Raw genomic sequence first — 26,089 nt, 5'->3', positions numbered from 1 at the left:
AGGAAGTGGAACTGGTTCATTTAGTCAGGTTGGGGTTCTTGTTAGAAAGGGTTCCTGCTCCCACCCGAAACCAAGGCTGAGTGGTGGTTGTACCCAGTCTCCATTCCCGTGAGCACCGAGCGGGGTGTGGGGACCCCCAGCCCCGGGCCACGCACCTCTTTCCTTCGGGGCCGTCTCTCCCTCCCTCTCGCCAGAGCTGCCCTCGGTTCTTCCTTACAGAACTTCCCAGTGGGTTGCCGGAGCTGTCTGGAGTTACGTGGCTTGCCCAGGGCCACACTGACTGGGGCCAGGCACCGAAGTCCGTTCGTATTTCTGTGACAGCAGCCATCTTTCTGTATGTTTCTTATTTCATAGGAGATGCCAGCATCTCCTGGAGTCCTTCTGAGAAGGCACCTGCACACTGACATCGCCTCTGTCCCGTGCCATCACCCGGGGAGAGGCCGTGGGCAAAACCCAGTGTGTCCGAGGATCTGTGTGGCCCCGAGCTCTTAGTGCTGACAGCAACTTGAAATAATGAAAGCACAGGGCACTCTGTTAGTGGCGGTTAACTCGTGTAACTAGTGGATGTTAATCACGTTAACTAGCCATGTTACCTAGTGATGTAGATTAATATGATTAATCAGTCTGAATGAATCACGTACACTGACGGATATCTGGGCGATAGGATTCTTCAGGGAGGCCGGGGAAGAAGCGGACTGTCACCTTCGGTCTGAAGGTGGTGAGTTAAGTGGTGGGAGGTGCTCAGGGCAGGCGGGTCGGAAGGAGAGGGTGTTCCAGATGGGAAGAAACGATTCGAAAGGCAGTGGGCATCTTCCCGTGTGCACAGAGGATGGGTGGCCACTGGGTAGGACTGCACTGGGGAATGGGGGGCCCTGTGGACATCTTCCCGTGTGCTTAGAGAGGACAGGTGGCCACTGGGTGGGACTGCACTGGGGAGTGGGGCCTATGGACATCTTCCCGTGTGCACAGAGGACGGGTGGCCACTGGGTGGGATTGTACTGGGGAATGGGGGGGCGGGTGGACATATTCCTGTGTGTATAGAGAGGACAGGTGGCTGCTGGCTGAGATTGTACTGGGGAATGGGGGGGGGGCGGGTGGATATCGTCCTGTATGTATAGAGAGGACAGGTGGCTGCTGGCTGAGATTGTACTGGGGAATGGGGGGGGGGCGGGTGGATATCGTCCTGTATGTATAGAGAGGACAGGTGGCTGCTGGGTGGAAATTAGGAGAACTGGGTGGGTGGGGGGGGGGCCCTGTGGATATCGTCCTGTATGTATAGAGAGGACAGGTGGCTGCTGGGTGGGAAGTGGAGGAACGGGCCCATGGAGATCTTCCCGTGTGCACAGAGAGGACGGGTGGCCACTGAAGCAGTGCAGACGGGACCTGCTTCCAGAAGAAGGACTGAACTGACCAGATTTGCATGTTTTTATTGCACTGCGAATTGGGGCTTGGAGGCCTTCTGGGGTCCAGTTGTGCTGTTGGTTTGATGACGGCCTGTATTGGGGGGGGTGGCTACAGAGGGAGGTGGAGGTTGGGGGGGTGGCTACAGAGGGAGGTGGAGGTGGGGGGTGGCTACAGAGGGAGGTGGAGGGAAGGTGGTAGGTGGGGGTGGCTACAGAGGGAGGTGGAGGGAAGGTGGTAGGTGGGGGTGGCTACAGAGGGAGGTGGAGGGAAGGTGGTAGGGGGGGAGAGGGCTTAGCAGGTGAGTCTGAGACTTGTCCACAGTGTGGGGTGACTTTGGGGTCTGTGCCAGGACGTCCCTGTCTCAGCCAGCTTCATGGGCATCAGAGGGATCAGCTCTCAGTGGGCCCCTCCCCAGACTGGGGCTGGGCAGGCTCTGACTGACCCCTGTCCACCGGGGGCACAGGAGGCCGCATCAGGGAAGGCGTCTCCGTCAGTCCCGTCCCCAGGGCCTGTGCCCACGCGCCTGGGCTTCTCCCACCAGTGAGGTGAGATTTCCAAGCATCGTGAACCTTGGTCTGTCTTTAAGAAAACCCTGAATGGCACCTTTTTGTCAAGGCCTGCTCTGTGTCCTGGCTCTGCCACCTGCTGGCCCCTTCCTGGGTGGGAGGGCAGGATGACCCGTTCAGTGACAGGAGGGTGGACGTCTGCACCTCCCAGCCATCCCAATGAACGCCAAAGGCCTGAGACGCCGGGCGGCTCGTGTGCTGGTCTTTGCGGGGACATCATATCTGATTTTAGAGCAGAATTCCAAACGTCTTCCAGCAGAAGACCCACTTGGTAGACCGAATGGTGGGCTCAGGTGGGCGGCACAGCCCACGGCCCACAGGCAGCGGAGTCCTCGGTCGCTGTGAGATCTTCATGCCCTTTAATTTCTAATCGTTTATTTGCTCCGTGGGGAGGAGCTGGCCTCACAGCTGAGCACAAGGGCCAGGGAGACCGGACCTGCTTCTGGAAGAAGGACTGAGCCAACCAGATTTGGATAATGTGGTTTCTGTTTGTTTGTGTGCTTGTTTGTTCCTGAGACAGAGTCTCGCTCTGTGGCCCAGGCTGGAGTGAGTGGCGCAGTCTCGGCTCACCGCAAGCTCCGTCTCCCGGGTTCACGCCGTTCTCCTGCCTCAGCCTCCCGAGTCGCTGGGACTACAGGCGCCGCCACCACGCCCGCCTAATTTTTTGTATTTTTAGTAGAGACGGGGTTTCACCGTGTTCGCCAGGATGGTCTCGATCTCCTGACCTCGTGATCTGCAGGCCTCGGCCTCCCACAGTGCTGGGATTACAGGCGTGAGCCACCGTGCCCGGCCAATATGTTGTTATTTTAAAAAGTACGGTTCTGAGCCCTGGAAGGAGCTGATACACCTGGTACAGGAAGGAACCCTTAAATCCTGTGACCCCAGTTACTAAATGGAAATGGGAACATCCAATGGAGCTTAATCCAGCCGCTAATTTTTTAATCATCACTTCTTTTTTATCTTACTAAAAAATGTACTCCCTGTTCATTGTGGAAATTGGAAACACAGTTAAGGAAAAAAATGGAAAACTAAAGTCAACCACAGTTTTACTTTTGGGAGAAAACTACCAAGCCTCAGGCGCCCGTCCACACATCCCAGTTTTAAAACTCCGTGCACTGTATTCAGAAGAAAATGGTTATGGAGTCTAAGTTTTTAATGGGCTGCCTTGATTATTGGTAAAATCATACGCTGTTGGCTGTCATTGAAAACCCTCCGGTGCCCGGTGAGAAGCCGGGTGGAGCCCGTCTGCGGTGCCCGGTGAGAAGCCGGGTGGAGCCCGTCTGCGGTGCCCGGTGAGAAGCCGGGTGGAGCCCGTCTGCGGTGCCCGGTGAGAAGCTGGGACGGAGCCCGTCTGCGGTGCCCGGTGAGAAGCCGGACGGAGCCCGTCTGCGGTGCCCGGTGAGAAGCCGGGTGGAGCCCGTCTGCGGTGCCCGGTGAGAAGCCGGGTGGAGCCCGTCTGCGGTGCCCGGTGAGAAGCTGGGTGGAGCCCGTCTGCGGTGCCGGGTGAGAAGCTGGGACGGAGCCCGTCTGCGGTGCTGTGTGAGAAGCCGGGTGGAGCCCGTCTGCAGTGCCCGGTGAGAAGCCGGATGGAGCCCGTCTGTGGTGCCCGGTGCCCGGTGAGAAGCTGGGACGGAGCCCGTCTGCGGTGCCCGGTGAGAAGCCGGGTGGAGCCCGTCTGCGGTGCCCGGTGAGAAGCCGGACGGAGCCCGTCTGCGGTGCCCGGTGAGAAGCCGGGTGGAGCCCGTCTGCGGAACCTCGAGCTACTGGCCTGCCTGAGGCCGGCGTTCAGGTTCTGTGCAGTGTTTTGGAGAGAAATGAGATTTGCTGCTGCTTCCTTCACCTGCGGAGGGCACGGCCTCAGACAGTTTCATTGACAGTCCTGACTGCACAGTGGTCCAGGGCGCTGAGCCCAGCCCCAGTCTTGACCATGGCCTGTCAGTCATGGTTCCTGACAGGGCAGTGGCTGGAGCAGACGCTGCCTGGAGGGAATGAGCACGTGACCTGGCCAGGCTGGGGTGTGAGCTGTGAGCTCAGGGGCAGCAAGAGCATCAGAAATGGGGGGGCACATGGCACCTGAGTGGTCATTGCTGTGGCGAGCCCCCACTGCTGCTGTTCTCACACTCAGGGAAGAGATGTGGCACTCGCATGACCTTTGCCATGGAGAGTGCCACACCGTTGCTGTTTTTGGTGCCCAGGGAGGGGCCGTGGCACTCATGTGGCCTTTGCTATGGTGAGTCCTCACACTGCCACTGTTCTTAATGCTCAGGGAAGGACGTGGCACTTGTGGCCTTTGCCGTGGTGAGCACCCACGCCGTTGCTGTTCTCTCTGCTCAGGGGTGGGGACGTGGCACCTGTGTGGCCCTGGCTGTGGTGAGTCCCCACACTGTCGCTGTTGTCAGTTCTCAGGGAGGGAACGTGGCACTCATGTGGCCTTCACTGTGGTGAGTCCCCGGATGTGGCTGCTGTTCTGACCACTCACGGCACTGCCCCCACGTGGTCCTAAGGGTGGTCCTGGATGAGGCGTGTCACCCCCGTTCTACAGGAGCAGCTGAGGTTCTGGCAGGTCACATGGGCACCAGCCAACTCACCAGGACCCTGGAAAGGAGGCGGGACAGGTGTCCGTGTCCTGAGCCCCATTGTTTTGTAGAAACAGGGTCTCTGTTGCGCAGGCTGATCTTGAGCCCCTGGCCTCAATCTTCCCACGTCAGCCTCCCGCGTAGCCGGGACAGACACCACCACCACCACGTCAGCCTCCCGCGTAGCCGGGACAGACACGCACCACACCGTCAGCCTCCCGAGTAGCCGGGACAGACACACACCACCACACCAGTTAATTTTTAAAGTTTTTGGTAGAGATGGGGTCTTGCTATATTGCCCAGGCAGGTCTCAAACTCTCGGCCTCAAGCAAGCCTCCTGCCTCAGCCTCCCAAAGTGCTGGGATTTCAGGCGTGAGCCGCCACACTCGGGCACTGGGCCCCATTTAACAGGTGGGAAAACTGAGGAGAGGGAGGTGCAGACGCCTCAGAGACACCTGGCCGCAGGAAGCCAAGCGCGCTGCCCTGAGGTTGCATCAGAGGCCATTGACTGTTTCTGTGTCTGTGCCGGAGTCGGGCTCTGTCTCCCTCCTGCCTGGGGCCGGTGCCAGCTCCTCCCTTGTGCCCAAAGTGACGTCCCGTGGATGGTGGGAGCCTCTGCTTTCTAGTCCGCACTCCCGGCCATGCTCCTGGCCTTCCTGGAGGATTCAGTGTCCTCAGGTCGCATCCACGGCACCCCCAGGCCCTCCCCGAAGCCCGCTGTCCTCGCGCTGACCCTCCCTCCCAGCCAGCCGCCACCGGAGACCTCGGTTCCTCTGGGGCAGTTCTTCCTGTCTGAAGGGAGTGTCTTGAGCTCTCTTCCACCAAAGCTACAAACCCATCTGCAGGCGGCTCCTCCGTCCCACCATCCCCTGCAGGGCTAGGCCCTCCCCGAGTTCCACGCCCTCAGCACACGCGTGTGCCCCCCAGCCACGCGGAGGAACCATGAGGTCCCTGGAGAGTCTCCGTCGTCCCGGGCTGGCTGGGTTCGGTCTTCCCTCCACGCCATTCCTTCTCTGGCCGTCCCCCTGCTCCATATCCCACGTCACTCCGTCAAATACCTTTCAGATCCTCAGATATTTCTTGGATTTTTCCATTTTTCCGCCTTTATCTTCAACCAAACGGCCACTGTCTCCTGCAGCTGCCGCAGCCCCAGCCTCCCCCACCTCCAGCGTCCACCGTTGGTTCTGGGGCAGCAACAGCAGCCGGGACAGCATCTGCACCGGCCCCTCAGCCCTGCTGCCCCGCGCCGGCCGCCCTTACCTTCCCTGGGACCCCCGAGACCTGCTGGCTCACCGGCCCCCATCCCACCTTTGCACCCTCCCGTCGCTGTGATGCGTCAGTCCTGGCCCCCTCAGCCCTGCACAGGTGCTCACTGTCTCCTTCAGGGACTGCGCTTGCTCTGCCTCTCCTGGGTCGTGCCATCTCCTGTGGGGCCAGGGCCAGCCCTGCCCCTCGCTCCGAAGGCAGCTCAAATGTTAGCTCCCCAGGGAGGCTGATCCTGAACCGTGCCCAGGGCCCCGTCCCACTTCCCTCTTCACCTTTGCACACGAGCGCTCGCATGCCACCCCACCACGTTCCATTTACATCTCTCACGGCAGGGACGCCCGGCTCCTGTTCACGCCTGTGACGTTAGCGTGTGGCCAGTGCCTGGTGTGGCCCCGTGAGGCCCCTCTCGCACTGGACAGTCCCCCGTGTGGCCAGGACCTGGCCAGTCCACACCGTGTGATGACCCCCCGTCTCGGGCGGCCTGGAGGCCCTCGCTGTGGCCAGCTTAGCTCCCGGGGCGCCCCAGGCCGAGGCCAACCCCTTCCCTGCTGTGGGAAGCCCCCAGGAGCCGCCTTCCTTCTCCAGCAGCAAAAAGAAAATCCCAAAGTGGTTGAAGGAGGGTCTTATTGGGAGTTCTTGAGCCTCCTGGACTGGTGAGGTGGCCAAAGCTGGAGGAGGCTTCTGGAGGCTTCCACACCCCCAGCGAGTCCTTGCAGAGCTGCAGGAGCTGCCTCCAGTGAGACAGGTGCTTTCAACCCCGGGTCTCCCCAGAGTCACCCTGCTGGGGTTCCTTGCAGCTCCCCAGAAACGTGGCGGGAGTCGCCACTCCCCGTTCTTAGGCAGGTGCGGGGGGTGCAGGTGTGTGTGGGTGTCTGCGGGGGTGTGAGTGGCTGTGTGGTTGTGCAGGTGTATGTAGGGGTGTGTGGGGGTGTCTGGGGGGGTGTGAAAGTATGTCGGTGTTTGTTGGTGTGCAGGTGTGCGCAGGTGTGAGTGGGTGTGTGAGGTGTTGCAGGCAGGTAAGCACACCCGGCCGTCCCTTCTAGAGATTAGGCCCTTGTGTGTGTGGGTGTGTAGGTGTGTGGTGTGTAGTGTACGGGTGTGGTGTGTGGTGTGTGTGGGTGTGTACATGGCTGTGTCTGTGGGTGTGTATGTGTGTGTGGTGTGTAGTGTACGGGTGTGGTGTGTGTACCTGGGTGTGAGCGTGTACATGGCTGTGTGTGTGGTGTGTGGTGTGTGTGGGTGTGTACATGGCTGTGTGTGGGGGTGTGTACGTGTGTGTGTGGGTGTGTGGTGTGTGTGGGTGTGTACATGGCTGTGTCTGTGGGTGTGTAGGTGTGTGGTGTGTAGTGTACGGGTGTGGTGTGTGTACTTGGGTGTGAGCGTGTACATGGCTGTGTGTGTGTATACGTGTATATCCAGGTAAGCACAGCCGGCCGTCTCTTCTGGGGTCGGGCCCTCGGGTCTGTGGTCAGCAAGGAGAGATCTGCCCCAGTGCTTAACCCTGAGTGTCAGGCAGGGAATCCATCAGCCAGGTGAGAGCTTCACTGCAGAGAACTGCAGCTTCCCAGGCGGGGTGGGACGCCCGGACCAGGCCCGGAGCACCTGGCTGGCCTGTGTGTGTGGACGGCAGCCAAGAGCCCTCGTCCGCCCAGGAGAAGAAGGGGCGTGCGACCAGAGAGTGACGCTGTTTCTCTCCCTCCTTCCTGCAGCCATGAAGTCGGGGGGCACGCAGTTGAAGCTCATCATGACTTTCCAGAATTACGGGCAGGCGCTGTTCAAACCCATGAAGTAAGTGCCGAGGCCCGTGGGCCGGGCTTCTGCTGGGGGGGCCGTGTCTTCTCCCAGGGTGTTTTGGGGAGACCGTGGGTGACCACTCTCCACCCTCCCCATGGTGGCAAACGAGAAACAGAGGTGGCCTCATTTTCTCTGCTCTCCCACGGCCTCCCCACCTCATCCCTCTTTATAGGACCGAAAACCTACTGCTGGTGTTTCTTACCTGGTGAGAATGAGCGTTTGTATTTTAAACAAGTTACCTGGAATGTGAACACCAAAGAATGCCTCTCTGAACGGGGTGACGTCCGCACACCTTTCCCACAAAGGGCCGGATGCAGCTATTTCCGGCTTTGCAGGTGCACGGTCTCTCCCCAGTATTCAGAGGGTGTTCCTAGCCCCAGAGCAGCCAGACGCAGTCCGTGGCGATGGGGGAGGCCGAGTTCTAATAAGTCTTCATTTATGCAACAAAACGGGCTGGATGTGGTCCAGTGAACAGTGCGCCCTGTTCTGGATCAAATAGAAACCGTGTCACCAAAAGCAGTACCACAGCGCTCCGTGGCACGTGACACCGCGTGGCGAGGGGTGTTTGGACACTTGGCCACCCCAGGAGGTTCCGCGAAGTGGCTACGGTGTGGGTCTCGGGCTTGCTACCTCCGGTGGGCCAAGGTTGTCCTGCGATCTTCTGTGAGTCCCAAACGAGGCCGTTTATGCAAGAGAGACTTGCTGTGTTTCAGGCACAAATGCCCTGAGGGACACGCAGGTCATGCCAGGGAGGCTGCTGGGCTGGGTGGGGCCTGTGGCAGGCCGAGGGGTGTGCGTCCCACAGGAAGGGGTCAGCGGCCTGTCGGCTCACCAGACCTTGGCCGTCTGGCCTGATTTCTGACTTTCCAGAGAAGCTAGAAATATGGATGTTTTTAATTGTTTAATCTTGGTAGTAACTAATTCAGAAGCTCATAATATACTTTGCAGGTCAAACAAAATAATAGCTGTCTGCTTGCACGTTGTGGTTGGAGGCAGATGTTTGCAGCTGGGCTTGGTTTCTGGGCCCCTCATTTCTCTGGACAGAGGTTCTGAAGGGACTTGACAGAGGGAGGTGGCCCTGCTCCGGGCTTCCCCCAAGACCCACACGTCTGGCCTCAGAGCCAGGGCTGCCTGGAGCCGGTGGGTGAGTCACAGTCCCACGCCCGAGCCCGGGGCCAATGGCATCCCTGCTCACCAGGGCTGAGGAGCAGCCGTTCACCAAAATCACACAGAGGCCATCAGAGCTCAGGGCCTGAAGCTAAGGGCTGCTGCCGGGGGTGGGATGAACACGTGGGAACTGACTCGCTGCCCCCACGGGTCTCACGGCCAGCCCTGCATGGGGCCTGAGATTACAGGTGCTTCCTTCCCTGTTTCTGTGTGGATGTGAAACGGCCTCCTCGGGCCGCTCGTGGCCTCTGACCCCGTTGAGGAGGCTCAGCTGGGACAGACGGTGTTGCCCGGAGACCTGAGGGTCTCCTGGGTTACATGAGGGAGCTGTTTGAAGACCCCTCCTTTCAGGGTGCTGTGGTGTGGAGCCGGGGGTGAGCCTGGGCGGCGGCTGCTGGGTGGACCCTCCCCTGGCAGTAACGGGAGCGGAACAGCCTCCGAATGGCGGCGTCCGGCGTCTTCATCTCCCTTGAGCTGGCTTCGAGCCGCAGGCACGGCTCCCACCCTTGGGTGCGTTTTCCAGCCTAGCAGATGTTTCCAGGTTCATTCAGGAGCGTCCCCTGGAGGGGTGGCCCCGTCACCCTGAGCTACGGGACCTCGGAGAGTGTTCCTGGGCGCCGGCTTGTCCGGCCCCTATTTCATGGTCTGTGTGAATCCCTGAGGCCCCATTTCTCATCTCTGAGCAGGTGGAAAGTCCGGCTGTGGCAGCAAAACAGTGACATTTGCGGGGCCGCTGCTCTGCGCCAGCCCCGCAGTAACCAGCATCTCGGGCAGTCGGCGGTTGTGGACCAGCCTGTGCTTGGGGCTTATGTACAGAAGCCTTTATGTTCGTCCCTCCTCACGTGTGGGTTGTAGGACGTGGCGTTCACTGCCATTCCCAGAACCGAGGGAACTGGGGTTTGGAGAAGGAAAGTAGAGACCAGGATCCAGTGTCCCCTTAAGCCCAGGGTGTCCGACCTACCCTCCACCTCCCCCGCCTTCTCCCTTCCTCCTCCCCTGTCAGCCTCCCCGGGGCCTCCCCCCAGCCTCCCCCCAGCCTCCCCCATCCTCCCCTCGGACCTTCCCGTGCCTCCTCCCAGCCTCCCCCCACCCTCTCCCAACCCCAGCCTCCCCCAACCTCCCCCAGCCTCCCCCAGCCTCCCCCAACCTCCCCCAACCTCCCCCAGCCTCCCCCAACCTCCCCCATCCTCCCCTCGGACCTTCCCCAACCTCCCCCATCCTCCCTTCGGACCTTCCCGTGCCTCCTCCAACCTCCCAGCCACCCCCGAACCTCCCCTTGGACATCTCCCTGCCTCCTACCACCGTCCCTGCAACCTCCTGAAACCTCCCCCAGACCTGCCCCAGCCTCTTCCAACCTCCCGGCCTGCCCCCAACCTTCCACCTCACCTCCCCCACCTCTTCCTCCCCAGGCCTCCCTAAACCCCCCCAGCCCCCCACCATGGTGGGCACCCACGTCCCCAGCGTGGCCACGTGGGCTGACTGCAGAGGTCAGGAGACCTCCCATGGTCCTGCAGCGGGCAGAGGAGGTGCCAGGCTCCAGAGCTGCCTCCCAGGACTCTCGGCCCCCAGCCCGTTTGTCGGGGCCCTGCCGTCCCAGCTTGCCCGAAGGCCAAGGCCCCTGACGGATGGGCTGGGCGGGGCTGTGCTGTCACCTGGGGAGGCCGGTGTGACACGTGGGCTGAGTGGGGAGGTGGGGGCCGGGTTACAGCATAGCCAGGAAACAGGCCTGGGAAGCTGCAGTTGGGGAAACTGAGGCCCGGAAAGGAACAGGATGTGTCCAAGGCTGTGGCATCCAGAGGCTGGTCTGGGACTCGGTCTTCCCACAGGGCACGTGGTGGGCGGAGGCAGGGACCCCACACCTCAGGCGGACGAGCGGGTGCGAACCTTTCGCAAACCTCCCAGCTCGGTCCTCTCACCGCCACCCCCCAGGCCAGGTCAGGGCGTTGCCTGGTGCCCAACCTCCTTTGCCGACCAGGGCTTGGGTCTGCCGTTGATCGAGGTCCTGCGCCAGTCACGCCCCTGATGACCTATGGGGGCTGTGCCCAGGGCCTGGGGGACGCACGTTTTTCTTCCCCAAAGGCTGTGGTTTGAATACGAAAGCAGCTGTGGTTCATGACTGCAGCATGAATGAACGAAGATCCATGATTAATAGGTCTCTTTAAAGGCCGGGCACAGCGGCTCGCAGCTGGAATCCCAGCACTTTGGGAGGCCGAGGCAGGCGGATCACTCGAGTCCAGTAGTTCCAGGCCAGCCTGGCCAACATGGTGAAACCCTGACTCTACTAAAAATACAAAAACTAGCCAGGTGTGGTGGCGGGCGCCTGTAATCCCAGCTAGTCAGGAGGCTGAAGCAGGAGAATCGCTTGAACCCGGGAGGTGGAGGTTGCAGTGAGCCAAGATCGCGCCACTGCACTCCAGCCTGGGGGACAGAATGAGAGTCAGTCTCAAAAAAAAAAAAAAAAAAAAAAAGTTTTCTTTAATAAAGGACTTTGCTCTGTGCGCTCATCATGGCTTGGTGAGTTCTCAGTACAACGTCTGAATTAGTTAGATGGACGCCGTGTTGCTCCTCTGGGCTGCTGGACGTAAGGTGAGAGGGTGTAGACGAGGGGCCGGCGGTGAGGTGGGGGCCAGGCCTGGGGTGCTGCACCGTGTATGTGGGGCGGGGTAACCGGTGGAAGTTTCAGGGTCTCCATTTCTGGAGATAGACGCTGGAAAGCACGCGCGGCCGGCACATTAGCCCAAGAGCTCCCGGGTGCGTTTGCTTTAGGGTTACATGAAGGTATTTAAGTTCTTTGTTTAAAATTAGCTTTACTGAGATGCAATTCACACGCCAGGCAGTTCTTAAAGTCTGCAGCTCAGTGGTTTTTAGCTCAGAATTGTGCGTATTCATCCCCACAGTCGATTTTAGCCCATTTTCCGTGACTCCACAAAGAAACCCTTCGCCCTTCTGTCGTCGCGCCTCAGCCCCCTTGTCCCCCTCCAGCCCGTCAGACACTGGCCTCCTTTCTGCTGCTTGATATTAGTAAGTTACTTATTCTGGATTTTCATACAAATGGAATCACGCATTGCGTATTCCTTTGTGAGTGACACTTTCCAAGGCTCTGGGGCCGGTCGCCGTGCAGTCCTTTGTGAGTGACACGTGGTTCCGTCGCCCATCGGTGCTGCAGCACGAGTAGGTGCCTCGCTGTTTTTCACGGCTGAGTAATATTCCACGGTGTGGCTGTTCGTTTGTTCCTCTGTTGACGGGCATTGTGTCCGCTTTTTGACACTCGAAGATAATGTTGCTTTGGACGGCTGTGCGTGAGTTTCTGTGAGGGCAGGTGTTTTCCGCTCTCTTGGATAGATTCCTGGAGCAGCTGCCGGCTCACGTGATAACTGCGTTTAGCGGTTTGAGGAACCGGCTGTCCGTTTTCCGCCGCGGCTGCACCGTCTTGTAACCCTGCCAGCTCGTTCCCGGGTTCCAGTTTCTCCACCTCCTCGTCAGTGTGTGCTGTTGTCTGTCTTCTGGATGACCCGTCCCGGCGGGGGTGGAGAGGTGTTTCGTGGTGGTTTTGACTCGCGCTTTGCGGTGACTAACACTGGAGCGTCTGTCCCTGTGGGCACGGGCCATTTACGTGTCTTCTTTAAAGAAATGTCTATTCAGAGCTTTTGCCATTTTGTTCAGTTAGGTTGTCTTTTTGTCATTAAGTTTTAAGACATCTGGGCCAGGCACGGTGGCTCACGCCTGTAATCCCGGCACTTTGGGAGGCCGAGGCCGGTGGATCATCTGAGGTCAGGAGTTCGAGACCAGCCTGACCCACATGGTGAAACCCTGTCTCTACTAAAAATACAAAATTAGCCGGGCGTGGTGGTGGGTGCCTGTAATCCCAGCTACTCAGGAGGCTGAGGCAGGAGAATCGCTTGACCTGGGGAGACGGAGGTTGCCGTGAGCCGAGATCACGCCATTGCACTCCAGCCTGGGCAACAAGAGTGCAATGCAGTCTCAAAAAAAAAAAAAGAAAAAAGAAAAGAAAAGAAAAGAAAAGAAAAGAAAAAGACATGTTTATATGTTCTGAATAGAAGACCCTTCCCACGTATGCAGTATCCTTTGAAGGACAAACTTAATTTTAGGCTGTCCAGTGTAGCTACTTTTGTTGTTGCTGGTGCTTTTGGTGTAATGATGTTTGAATGTTGAAAACAGGTATGTTGGGTAAAGAGGGGTGTAGGAGGTGACACCTGGACCTGGCACAGTCAGCGGGACAGGTGCAGCTTTAGGAAATGCCATGTAGCCACAGGGCGATGGGGCTGGTGTGGCCACTGTTGCTGTCTGACCTGGCCGAGTGCCCTCCCCTCCTGGGACTCGGCATACCCGTCCGTCACCAAGGGCGTTGGAAGAAGAGATCTCAGACGCTTGCAGGGCTGAACCTTTTGACCTGGCCTAGGAGACCGGGCACCGACTTTCCAGCTTGGAGAAGCAGGGGGCTGGGCATGGGTTTGAGTCCGGTGGACACACCAAGCAGGCCATTGGCTGCAAATTCCATCTTGCGTCCCGGAAAGAACCTTCCAGGCGTGGGGCAGCTGCCCATGACGCTGGTTGTGACCGCCTCCAGGTAGAAATATTCATTTCGTCATCCCGCAAACACGGAGTGCCTGGGTCTGGCCTCCCGCCAAGGCCTGGGAACACGGACATGATTCAGACTCGATGCCTGCAGGGGGTCTGACCTCGAGGTGGGGAGGCCCCAGCCACAGGTGCTGCCCAAACACACCTCGTCACTGTGCTCTCCTAGGCTCCGGGGCAGACAGGCAGCTACATGTGTCCGTGTGTCCAGCCTCCCAACATGGCCCAGGAGGACAGGGCGTGGTTAACAGTGGGAGCCCTGTACCGAGTGAAAGGAGAAATGTACAAAAGAGGCGGAGTGAGCGAGTGAGCACCATGCCGTATAGTTCAGAGGCTCCAGCTGGGTGGGGAAGCAGGGCCCACGGTGGTGTGGAGAGGATGGGCTGGGTGGGGAAGCAGGGCCCGTGGTGGTGTGGAGAGGATGGGCTGGGAGGGGAGCAGGGCCCACGGTGGTGTGGAGAGGATGGGCTGGGAGGGGAGCAGGGCCCGTGGTGGTGTGGAGAGGATGGGCTGGGAGGGGAGCAGGGCCCGTGGTGGTGTGGAGAGGATGGGCTGGGAGGGGAGCAGGGCCCACGGTGGTGTGGAGAGGATGGGCTGGGTGGGGACCAGGGTCCAAGGTGGTGTGGAGAGGATGGGCTGGGTGGGGACCAGGGTCCAAGGTGGTGTGGAGAGGATGGGCTGGGTGGGGGGCAGGGCCCACGGTGGTGTGGAGAGGATGGGCTGGGTGGGGAGACCAGGGCCCACGGTGGTGTGGAGAGGATGGGCTGGGTGGGGAGCAGGGTCCGTGGTGGTGTGGAGAGGATGGGCTGGGAGGGGACCAGGGTCCACGGTCGTGTGGAGAGGATGGGCTGGGTGGGGAGACCAGGGCCCCTGGTGGTGTGGAGAGGATGGGCTGGGTGGGGGGCAGGGCCCACGGTGGTGTGGAGAGGATGGGCTGGGAGGGGACCAGGGCCCACGGTGGTGTGGAGAGGATGGGCTGGGAGGGGAGCAAGGCCCACGGTGGTGTGGAGAGGATGGGCTGGGTGGGGGGCAGGGCCCACGGTGGTGTGGAGAGGATGGGCTGGGTGGGGAGACCAGGGCCCGTGGTGGTGTGGAGAGGATGGGCTGGGAGGGGAGCAGGGTCCGTGGTGGTGTGGAGAGGATGGGCTGGGAGTGGAGCAGGGTCCACGGTGGTGTGGAGAGGATGGAGATGAGTAGGAGGAGCATGAGTGACTGGGTAGTTAGGTGGCTGTGAGCATTTGGGGGCTATCGGTGGCTGGGTGGCTGTGGGTCGTTGGATGGCTGTGAGCGGTTGAGTGGCTGTGGGTGGCCGGGTGACTGTGGGTGGTTGGGGGCTGTGAGCGGTTGAGTGGCTGTGGGTGGCCGGGTGACTGTGGATGGTTGGGGGCTGTGAGCGGTTGAGTGGCTGTGGGTGGCCGGGTGACTGTGGGTGGTTGGGGGCTGTGAGCGGTTGAGTGGCTGTAGGTGGCCGGGTGACTGTGGGTGGTTGGGGGCTATGGTGGTTGTTGGGCTGTGGGTGCTCGGGTGACTGTGGATGGTTGGAGGCTGTGAGCGGTTGGGGGGCTGTGGGTGGCCGGGTGACTGTGGGTGGTTGGGGGCTGTGAGCGGTTGGAGGACTGTGGGTAGTCAGGTGACTGTGGGTGGTTGGGGGCCGTGGCGGTTGGGGGGCTGTGGGCAGTTGGGGGGCTGTGAGCAGTTTGAGGACTGGATAATTGGGTGGTGGTGGGCAGTCGAGGAGCTGTGGGCAGCTGGGTGGCTGTGGGTCGTTGGATGGCTGTGAGCGGTTGAGTGGCTGTAGGTGGCCGGGTGACTATGGATGGTTGGGGGCCGTGGCGGTTGGGGGGCTGTGGGCAGTTTGGGGACTGGATAATTGGGTGGTGGTGGGCAGTCGAGGAGCTGTGGGCAGCTGGGTGGCTGTGGGCAGGGGACAGAGCTCGCCAGCACCCCTTTGTCATCGACCTTTGGGGGCATTCAGGTGGAGTGTGGTTTTATTTTCAAGTCCCATTCACAGAGGAGGAAACTGAGGCCCAGGAAGTTTGAACACAGTGAGCCGGTGGCAGGCCCGGGCGTGAGTCCAGGTCCTGACTGTAGATTCCCAGCCTGTGGGCTGACATCTCGCTGAGGAAAGGCCAGCTGGGAGCCCTGGTCCTTGATGCTGGCCCGGGAGCCTTTTCTCCGGAGGCTCCTGCCCTCCCTGCTCTTTCCAGCCGGGGAGTTTCTGGCCGTCGCCGACTGGTGATGGTGCTTAGCCATTCAGATGTGTCTCGTGTTTGCCAGGCTGGGTTTACGGCGTCGGGGGCAAGGTTCCTGCCCACGGCATCCATTTCCCTTCGTGTCCCAGTTCTGCTGTCCGTGCCGGGGCTCAGTGTCGGGGCTGATGCTCCGTGGTGGATCCCGGGGCCTGCAGCCCTTCTCTGTTACCGCCTGCTTTTCTTTCCCTTTGCAAAGAACAGAAACACGTGTGCGTGTGTGTGAGTGTGCGCGTCTATGTCTCCCAAAGAAACTGTCTGCAAACAGCTGTCCCCAGGCCCAGGAATTCCTCCCAGCCAAGATACAGGAACAGAAGCAGTTGCAGAAAGGCTTGTGGGCTGAAACTTCAGCCCTCCTTCCGGGCTCTGACAACACGTGGCCCGCCAGGCCTGTCTCCGGGCAGCAGAGCGCGAGCCGTGAAGAAGAATTAAAGGCAGGAGGGGCCCCCTCTGAACGGCCCCATCCCACGCAGCGTCGTGCTGGTGTGAAGAGGCCCCGTGTCCTGTCTGACTGGCTTCCCGTGACCCAGGCACAGCTCCAGGGCCAAAGCCAGACACCTCCTCTCCCGAGCGAAGGGACCCAGGGGAGGATGGCCACCAGTGGCCCCCCGGGGTGAGCAGGTGCGGCTCGGACAAGCCTTTCCCAGCTGTCCTGGGGCTGCCGACCACCCAAGGCCTGTGGGGGAGGCGGACACAGCCTTGGCCTTGGCCTTGCACCTGTGTGGGGCACTCTGCGTGGCCTGTCTCCAGTGTGGGTGTTACCGGGGTCAGAGAATTGCCCAGGCCCCTCCTGGGGTCGTTGTCCCTGGCTCCTGTCGCCTCCTCTAGGTTGGGACGTGGTGGTCACAGACTGGCTGTGGGTGAGCTCCAGCCCCTCCCAGTGCCCCCCTTTAGGGCAGAGCTGCGTCTGGCTTTTTGTGTATCAAGGGGGTAACGTGCACCTGGACCCGGGGGAGTTGTGGGGCTGTCCTGGGAGGTGCTGCTGAGATGGGGGCCTTGGGTTTGGCTTGAGGTTAAGTGTGTCCAGGTCCTGACTGTAGACTGGGTGGCAGACAGCGGCCTGGCACAGGGCAGCCCTGTAGAGGTGCCGGCTTCCCCTGAAGCTGCCCCTGGGGCCTCCCTCTCGCAGCTGTGCCTCAGGGCCAGGCAGAGGTGCCCTCGGGGTTCTCCACAGTCCCCCGTGGCCACGTCCAGGGAGGGCAGCACAGATGCAATGTTAATAAGAAAGACGGCAGAACGATGACCCGCGGCCCGCACGTCTCTGCAAAGCGTGTGCAGATTCCTTCCACTCTCTGTTTGTACGAGGAGAGGACTGAGAGGTTCAATAAGCACGTGGCTGGGGACGGCCGCAGTGGCCGCCCTCGGAGGAAGAGGGGCCTGGCTACGGTCCTCGGTCCTCGTTGGCTGGGCGAGGGGAGGCAGCTGCTTTTTAATTGACGTTCTGTCGATGTTCCTGTTCGATGAGCCACCTGGGGTCCCGTACAGCAGGCTGCCCGTCCCCGTCGGCCCCGGGACGTTTCGTTGGGAGGACGTGTGAGGCCAGGAGCGGTGGGGTAGGGGTTGGACGCTCAGGCCTGCCACCTGTGGGCTGGCTCTCGAACTTCCCCGGGCCTCAGCCTCCTCATCTGTGAAATGGGGTCACACGAGCTGCCAGGCAGGCCACGGCGTTCACTGGGCAGCTCAAGCCCAGCCACAAAACCACACTGGCTGCTTTTCTCAATGAAGCACGGAGTCCACCACGTGGCTGGGGCCCCTTTCCGGCGCTGCCGTCCTGGAGGGCTCCTTCCGTGTGCCCTGCGGGGCCGCTGTCCAGTGCCGGGCCGCGTGCTCCCACCTCAGTTCACGCGCACTGACCCCCGGGTGCGGCCCCTCTGACGCAAGTGCGTGACCTGCTCAACGTCCCGGTAAGCTCGTGGCCAACCTGGAGCCGAAGAGAGGCCGGGACGCCGAGCTCCGAGCCTGGTCAGAGGGAGGGCAGGGCAGGGTCTGAGCGATGAGTGTGGGGGCGTCATTGTGCGGCCTCTCCGCCGCGCTCTGACCCCTCCTGGCTCTCTGGACATGACCCGTGTCCACCGCGTGGCCCAGCCGAGGGACAGGGCTGGTCACTCCTCCATCCCACAGCTCGCTCAGCCAACGCTTATGGATTGGTATAGATTGGGAAACCGAGGTGGGAGAGGTGACGGGAGCTGACATGGGCCCAGGACAGACAGATCAGTCCCGTCCAGCCCAAACCCAGTGGCATGGACGGGACTCGCTCAGAACCTCTTAGCAGCTCAGACAGGACACACGGTGAGGGCTCCCCAGTGCTCCCCACCGCACAGAGGCTGCAGAGGACAAGGCACCCCGCCTCTGGGCACCATGGGTGGTCGTGGCGTTTGGAGGCACGGTTGCCTCTCCGCGGTTCTTGTCCTTTCTCTGTGATGCAGGAAGCCAGGCTCCCTCCACCTGGGGCGAGGTTTGAGGGGAATGTGTGACTTCATTGTCCAGGGCTGGGCAGGTGAACAGGTGGAGAATCGGGGGAGGGGCTAGGGTCACTGCACGAACCCCGCCGTGAATGTGCATAGTCCGCGCTTGCTGAGTGCATGGCTGAAAAGTGAAGGATGCCCAGCCCAGTACAGCAACAGCCAGCCCAGGACAGCATCGGCCAGCCCAGGACAGCATCAGCCAGCCCAGGACAGCAACGACCAGCCCAGGACACCATCGGCCAGCCCAGGACAGCATCAGCCAGCCCAGGACAGCAACGGCCAGCCCAGAACAGCATCGGCAAACCGGGACTATCGGCAGGGTCTGAGAGAGGCAGGTTCCATCTTGGAGTGTGGGCTTGGTTTCGAATCTGGTACCTGAAGCAGCAGGAGGTGCCCGGGCCATGGCTGTGCGGACCCATCCTGGGGCTTTGGCCGAAGGCCTTGGGACCCACAGGAAAAGCAGATCTGGCCAAGAGGACTGTCCGCAGTCAGCCCAGGGTGTCCTGCAGAGACTCTGGGGTGAATCCCGCCCAGGCAGGGTCCGCGCCTCCAGGGCTGGGGTAAGGATGGGGAGGGCAGGGGAGCTGGGCTCACGCTGGCTCCTCTCCTAGAGTCTGCCGGAGCTCGGACTGCCAAGGCGGGGCCTCGCCTGTGCCTGACGTGGCGTCAGCAGTGGGGCTGCCTCTGAGCTGGGAGCTCCTGCGGTCAGGGCTTGGGCTGATGTAGTCCACTGGGGGCCTGAGGGAGACACGGGTGGTTCCTGCCAGGGGCCCTGCAGCGCCTCAGTCCCCTCAGGGGTCCCAGGGCGTGAGTTTCCCATTCCCAAAAGAGGGCCGCTGGCCGGCCTGGCTGAGGGGAACCCCAGAATTCAAGATAGACACTTCTGGCTGGCCAGCCTCAGACCCCGGGCTCCGTGAAGGGGGAGGTGGCAGCCGCAGGGGAGGGGGCCGAGCACCAGGTGCACAGGGGAGAGGGGGCCGAGAGCGGGGTAGGCAGGGGAGAGGGGGCCGAGGCCCGGGTGCCACAGGGGAGAGGGGGCCGAGCGCCGGGTGCACAGGGGAGAGGGGGCCGAGAGCGGGGTAGGCAGGGGAGAGGGGGCCGAGTGCCGGGTGCGCAGGGGAGAGGGGGGCCGAGAGCGGGGTGTGCAGGGGAGAGGGGGCCGAGAGCGGGGTAGGCAGGGGAGAGGGGGCCGAGCGCCGGGTGCACAGGGGAGAGGGGGCCGAGCGCTGGGTGGTGCAGGGGAGAGGGGGCCGCGAGCCGGGAGCGCAGGGGAGAGGGGGCCGAGTGCCGGGTGCCACCCAGCAGCCTTTGCTGGCCCTCCCTGCCCCACCCTTGGTGACATGTAGGTGTCCAGCCTCGGTGTGGAAGGGCAGAGGACAGGCAGCGCGGGAACCCTTGGCTCCTGCAGGGCTGTCCGAGGGGCTGGGTGTGGAGCACAAGGTGGCCAGCGTCAGGCCCTGCTCCCCACCGGCCAGTCCCCGTCAGAAGGACCGGAGTGGACATAGATGGCGTGGATCAGAGGTCAGAGCCTGTGCCGAGTCCAGCCTGGCGTGGCCCAGAACCCCAAACACCACTACCTCTGGCAGAGATGCAGGACGGGGCCTGTGACTAGCCGGAGACCCCTGGGGGGCCCCTGGGCAGCTGGTGTCTCTCCTCCCTGGGCTCCAGTGGGGTCTGGAGACACAGCGGGACAAAGAGGCCTCCTGCTCCGAGTGCATCCAGGGCAGTGGAGAACCCTGAGAAATTGCACAGCCTGCCAGAGCCGCAAAGAGCAAATCCTCCTGGCAGGGGACAGAGCTGGCCACGGACTTGGGAAACGGAGGTGGGGGACTGCCAGGAACCTCTCCTTATCTGTGGGCTTTGCTGTCCTGGACCAGATGCAAACCGAGAGAGCATTGGTGGGCGCTGACGGAGCGTGGCCGAGACCCGCCGGCATGGAGCCCCTTGGTGGCCCACGAGGGCCCCAGAGAAATAGAAGCCGAGACCCTTAGGGTGAGACTGGGGAGTGTGAATGAGCCCTCGGGGTGGGGGGGACACCTGGAGACCGACCTTGCCAGGGGATGGTCCCCGGATTGTCAGGAGAACCTGGGGATGGTGCCTGCTCTGTGCTCACGGGGCTGGGCCCTCAGGGTTGGGCAGACACAGCCCTGGGAGTGAGAGCTCAGGCTGACGGGTCTGCAACCCCTGCAGACATCAGGACCCTTTGCTGAGGGCTGTGCAAGGCAGTGGGAAGAATGGAAGGGGGTCCCTGCTCCTGAGCAAACTCTGGGGAAGACCTTTGAGTGTCTGTGGGGTGGATGGGAGACCCTCGGGGGTCCGCGGGGTGGACGGGAGGCCCCCGGGTGTCTGGGGGGTGGACGGGAGTTCTCCAGGGACACCCATTTTGGGAAACCTTCCAGGCACACGTCCCCCACAAACTAAGGCTTGGGGAAACAAAATGGTCTTGAGGACCAGTGAGGGATCGGTCTGCAATTTCGAAGGATTTTCTGTTCTGGGGGTAAAAATTCATGTTTCTCTCCACTGTGGCCTCGCTGGCCCCAAAGGCAAACAGATTGGCCAATGGGCTGCGTGGGTGTGGACCCAGCAGAGGCCTGGACCTGAGCAGACCTGGACAAGGACCTCTTTGTGTCCACACTCGGTGTGGGCTGGCCTCCAAGCCTACTCCTCACTCTGGGTCTGGCCGGGCAGAGCTGCCTGGCGCTCAGGAACCCCTGCTAGCTCCTGGCGTGCCAGTGGCCTCCTGGGTCCTGCCTGAGAGGCTGTCCCTTATAAGTGTCCGGCAGTTAGGCCCTCAAGCAGAGGCCAAGTCCCTTCTCCTCTCACCCCTGCCCTGCCCAGCAGGGCCGCTGGGCCACCACTGGGCACCTGCTGTGGCTGGGAGATGCTGCTCACGCAGGACCCCCCCTCGTGTGGAGCCGAAATGCCCGGGGGCGTGGGCAACACACATGTGAACAGATACGCAGGAACGTTTCAGAGAGGGGTGACGCATGGAGGGACTGAAACGAAGGAGTGTGGCAGAGACAGGCTTGGCGACGGGGGCATCGTTCCACGGACCTTCTGGGGTCTCTCCTACAGATTGAGTTAAGCATGGCCTCTGTGTAGGCACCGCCTGGGGAAGTCCTGGGGGCGGCGTTGGAGCTGAGACCTGAACAGCAAGGTCGGCGGCATGGGGAGGTCTGGAGCGGAACATTCCTGCAAGGGCCTGCGCTGGCCGCGTGTGCCGCGGGGAGAGGCCCGAGGGAGGGCGGGACACCTGCGCACAGGAAGCTCCACTTGGAGTCCAGGTCATGTGGTGCTGGAGCGGAGGAGGCCTGGGCGGTCGGCTGCATTTTCCGTGGGCACCCAACCGTCACGCCCTAGGGAGCGAGGACAGGAGGCCTCCCATGCCTGGGAAGCGAGGGCCGGAGGGTGGGCCCGGGGCACAGAGCGGAGCCTCGTCCCTAGCAGGGCAGGGAGCTGCGTGAGCCGTTCTTAGCATCCGGACACTCGGGAGGGAGGGGCCTGCGCAGGGCCGGAGCTGCACAAGTCAGGAGACAGGGCAGGGCCGGGGCCACGCGGGGGTGTCAGGAGGTCCAGGGCAGCTGTGCTGTTGTGTTTTGTTTCTTAGAAAGTGTGTGTTTGAGTGTGCACATGCTCGTGTAGGAGGTGGGCGTGCAGGCCGGCATGCCTGTGTGTGCGTGTGTGCCTGTTCAGGGCTGGTGGGCATGAATGTGTGTGAGCATGGGGGTGTGTTCCTGTGGGGTGGAAATGCACATGTATGTACCTGTTTGTGTGCACGTGTAGGACTGCAAATGTGCTCACATATTCGTGCGTGTGGTGGGTGAGTGTATGTATGTGTACATGTGTGCTTGTGCGGGTCCGTGTTTGGACGTCCGTGTGTGGGCACGTGTATACACGTGTGTATGAGTGTGTAAGGGTGTGTATGTGTATGCACGCATGTGCTTGTGTGGGTGCATGTGTGGGCATGTGTACACACGTGTGCATATGTGTGAGGGGGTGTGTGTGCATGCCTGTGCTTGTGTGGGTGCACGTTTGGGCGTGCATGTGTGGTGTGTACATATGTACACGCGTTTGTAAGGGTTTGCATGTGTGTGCATGTGTGTGCTTTTGTGGGTGCATGTGTAGGCATGTGTACATGTATGTGCCTGTGTGTGTACGTGAGGGCGTGTGTGTGCACACGTGTGCGTGTGCATGGTTTGCACACCCATGCGTGTGTAGGCTTATGTGGATGTGGGGGAGTGTGCACATGTGTATGGATGAACCCGTATGTGTTCCTATGAAGGGCAGTTAGGACCAGGGCTGGTCCCCAGTTCTCAGGGGGAGGGCCTGGGGCAGGCTCCCTTTTGTCTGAAGCCTGAAGTGTGGGTGTGTAAACTGGTCCCGGCCTCACAGGGACGGGGACTTGGGGATTTGTGTTGTCGGATCGTCCACGGAGCAGCAGGCTCCACGGGGGGTGGGTGCTGAGTCTTCACTTAGCTCGACGTTGTGTCCCCGGCACGGGCCACATGGCAGGTGCTCAGCGTGTGGTTCTGAGCAAGCGAATGAGCACAGAGCCTGCCGGGGTGGAGACCGAGGAGCCTGTCTCGCCCTCCAGGGCTGTCCTCGCCGCCATGGGCCCGACAGAGGCAGCAGCTGTAGGTGATGCGGGAGGAGAAGGGGGCAGGTGGGCGCTCGTGGGGCAGGTGCCGTGGGGACGGACGTGTCCCTGCAAGTGACGTCTGCAGCCGGCTTGTCTATGTGGGGGGCGTCCCTGCCGCTGCCCCGAGCCCCGTGGGGATGGCACCTGGTACCTGCAGAGCGGTCACCCTCAGCCCCCGTCGCAGGGAGGGGCCCCTCTTCGGACGCCACAGGTGATCCTGGCAGAGGCCTTGCCGGCCCCAGGTAGACGACGTTCGCGTTGCTTCCAGTTTCACGGCTTATTTTTATAGTCAGAAGAAAAATGAACTTTTTTCATTTTTCTGAAATGAGCTTTTGAGAGACTTTGGTGCCCCTCCCCGCCCCCCCTCCCCAGGCATCTCAGAAGCATGGAAGGATAAGGAGGCTGAATGGGGGCTGCCCCTGAGGGGCACCTGGGACCCCTGAGCCTGCCCGGCCTTCCACCCCAGGATCATCCTGCGTCTGCCCCGGGCTCCTGGCCCGCCGGGACCATCACGGGGCCGCACGGTGGCTGCCCGCCTGAGCCTTCTCATTGCGCAGAATGGCACAGTCTCGGGGCCGCACGGTGGCTGTCCGCCTGAGCCTTCTCATTGCGTGGAACACCCTGGCTTTCACTGAGCTCCGTGAGACCGGATGGGAGGAGAAGCAGGGATGATCTTGGGGGCAGACACCGGGGCTCACCTGACTTGCCAGGGTCTGTGGCCTGGAGTGCGATGGAGGCCTTTGGAGAAGGAGCTTAACCTCCCAAACCTGCTGGGTTCAGCCTGGGCCCACTGCAGGCCGCCCTCTTGGTGTCCACGTGGCCCCGTCCCACCACAGAGCGCACATTCCCTTCCTCTGCCTCGTGACCGGCTGAGCCCCCTGAGTCCCCGGAGAAGGCCGGCTAGGAGGGGCCCTGAAGGGTCATGGTGCGGGAAGTGGAAAGTTTGAAAACAAAACCAACGTGAACGGCGTGTCTCCTGCGTGGGCTGACTCAGAGGGGCTGCCACGAGGCCTCGGCACCCTCACAAGACCTCCAGCACTGACCAGCCAAGGACGAGGGCCCAAGGCTCAGGGAGGAGGGAGTCGCTGTCCCGCAGCCACAGGGCTGCCCAGCTGGGCCTCTCAGGTGACCCCGTGTGCCCCCCGGTCATGGCCCTGACACCGGGTGGTGACTCCACCCTCTCGCAGGTCTGTGGGGACAGGCACAGGCGGCCGCTCCACCCCACTGCCCACCACAGGCCCGAGTCTGCCAGGGCTGGAGCCTCTGGCCGCTGAGGTCACTCAGGCTTGTCCAGACTCCCCGGTAATTTACTGGTGGCCAAAGTTACATCCCCTGAGCCTGGCCACAGAAGGTGGCTGTGTATTCTGCCCTCACCTGGCAACTGGACATTTCTTTGCTTAATAAGTAAAAAGAAATTATTAACAATCAAGTAACCATTGCAGAGAATCGGACGGGGAAATGAATAAATGGTAAAAACAGCAAAACCCTCAGAGAGTGCGGTTCTGGGCCCTGCACCCACTTGACAGAAGGGGAAACTGAGGCCTGTCCCTCCAGCCGTCCAAGCTCGCACTGGCTCCCTCCCCTCGGCTGTTCCGATTAGACCTTCTCAACCTCCCCAGGCCGTCCGACTCTGGCCGACTGAGGGCGTGTGTTTCCATGGGGGCTCCTGGAAAAGATGATCCCCTTTGTTGAGAATCAAAGAAAGTCATTTTTTCCCCCCAAAACATTCCCCCGAACGGCAAGATCGAGGGTCTTTTTGTATTTTCTCCGGTTATGACGGCCGCCGGGGGTGCCGCGAGCGTGTGGGCTGTCATTCTCATTGTCACGAAAGGGAGGGAGGATGAAAAGGACGGGAAAGAAAATACGACCTTCATTTTCCCTGTACTGGGGACGCAAATGGAAGCTAGGGGATTTCGTTCAAAAGCAGTTTGATCAGGGCTGGCTGTTTTTAATGCCCCAAAAGGAAACTGCAGATTTAAGACCTCCTTAAGCATGCAGAAAACGGGCTCAAACACAAGCCCCTAACTATGGATTTAGTTTATTTTTTTTAACTGATGTTTTTTTAAACATTGAGGGCTCCACGGAGGAAAAACAAGATTATTAACAGTAACCTTGGTGCTAAATATTTAATCCTGGTTGAGTAGTTAGTAGCAACTTACCCTTTTATTACTTTGAAATGAAAGGAAGAATCACAGGGGCTTCTGTAAGAAACACGTGTGCACCTGTGTTTTCAGGGCTCCCGGGGAGTCCGCGTTCCTTTCCGCTCTAATCCTGCTCCCCTGAGTCCTGTCCGTTAACGCTGGATGAGCCGACAGAAGCGTATTTAAAAATACAGTAAGGCTGAAACTTTCAAGCAATTCTTCTTCCCTGTTTGCTTTTGAAATAAAGTCTAAACCATCACAATTATCTTTAAGTGGAAATGACTTTAGACTTTCTTCACAGTTACAAATCATTGAATGATTTTGAAATGGGTTTTCATTAAGTTGACCGCTTAAGAGGTTGAAGAGCCTCTTCTGAGATGATTTTCCAGCCAGAGAAATGATTTTTCTCCCTCTTCTGTGTCTCACGTGGAAGAGCTGGTACAGAGCTTTCTTGCAGACCCGGGAGGGGTACATGGGGCCAGTTAGGAGGGTTCACCGGAATGGTTCAGAAGCCCTCGCCGTGCCACACTGACCCGTCAGAGCTGGTGGGGGATGCCAGGCATGGCCAGGTGCACAGGCCTTAACGAAGCACCAGGAGGAACACACGTCCCCCTGGCATGGCTGTGATGAGGTCCGTGGCCAATCAGAGAGATTCTGAGAAAATAAAAGATCGGTCCGTTGGCGACCCCTGCCCTGGACGGGCTCTTGGCTCGGTGCTCCCTGCCCCCGTGGGTTCTGAAGAAGGCAGGTTCGTTGGAAAGGCTCGGAAATCTCTAGTCCTTAGATCGTAGGGGCTCTCGTCGGTGTGGCTGTCTCAGACTGTGAGGACTTAGGCCCTCAAGCCCCTCTGCTGGGTTGAGGAGACCCCCAGAGACTGGCCACCTATGGCGCAGTGTGGAGTCAACAAGCCAGGTCCGTGTCCCTGTCCCTCCCCTGTGAGAGGCTGACACTGCCATGGGGGCCGTGGAGGGTGGAAGGGGAGACACCTGCCACCTTCACCCCCAGCTCTCCTCTGAGGGCGGCATTTCCCCCGAGCCGGTGTGAGCCGGGGAAGGACGTGTCCCAACAAGAAGCTCAGGTTTGGACGACGGGTGCTCGGAGCTGAGGTCCTTAGCATCTCGGCACAGCCTCCAGCCTCCGCGGCACCTGTGGGTCCATCCCACGTCCTCCACCAAGAGTGACCTCACTGAACAGCCGCCACGACTCTCGGCTCCCGCTGACGGCAT

At 60.8% G+C, this 26,089-nt stretch overlaps 1 protein-coding gene across 1 annotated transcript in view; it reads left to right on the top strand.

Annotated features, from left to right (window-relative positions):
- FAM20C (FAM20C golgi associated secretory pathway kinase) overlaps positions 1 to 26,089 on the top strand; it is a 67,049-nt gene that overhangs the window by 9,489 nt on the left and 31,471 nt on the right. Inside the window, exon 3 of the mRNA XM_073012894.1 lies at positions 7,522 to 7,600. Coding sequence (XP_072868995.1) covers positions 7,522 to 7,600 — 79 coding nt within the window. The remainder of the gene's footprint in view (positions 1 to 7,521; positions 7,601 to 26,089) is intronic.

The sequence above is a fragment of the Chlorocebus sabaeus genome, chromosome 28 (genome assembly GCF_047675955.1).
Source record: "Chlorocebus sabaeus isolate Y175 chromosome 28, mChlSab1.0.hap1, whole genome shotgun sequence".
NCBI classification, from domain to species: Eukaryota; Metazoa; Chordata; class Mammalia; order Primates; family Cercopithecidae; genus Chlorocebus; species Chlorocebus sabaeus.
The sequence above is the reverse complement of the archived record's forward strand: the minus strand, read 5'-3'. Positions and strand labels throughout refer to the sequence as shown.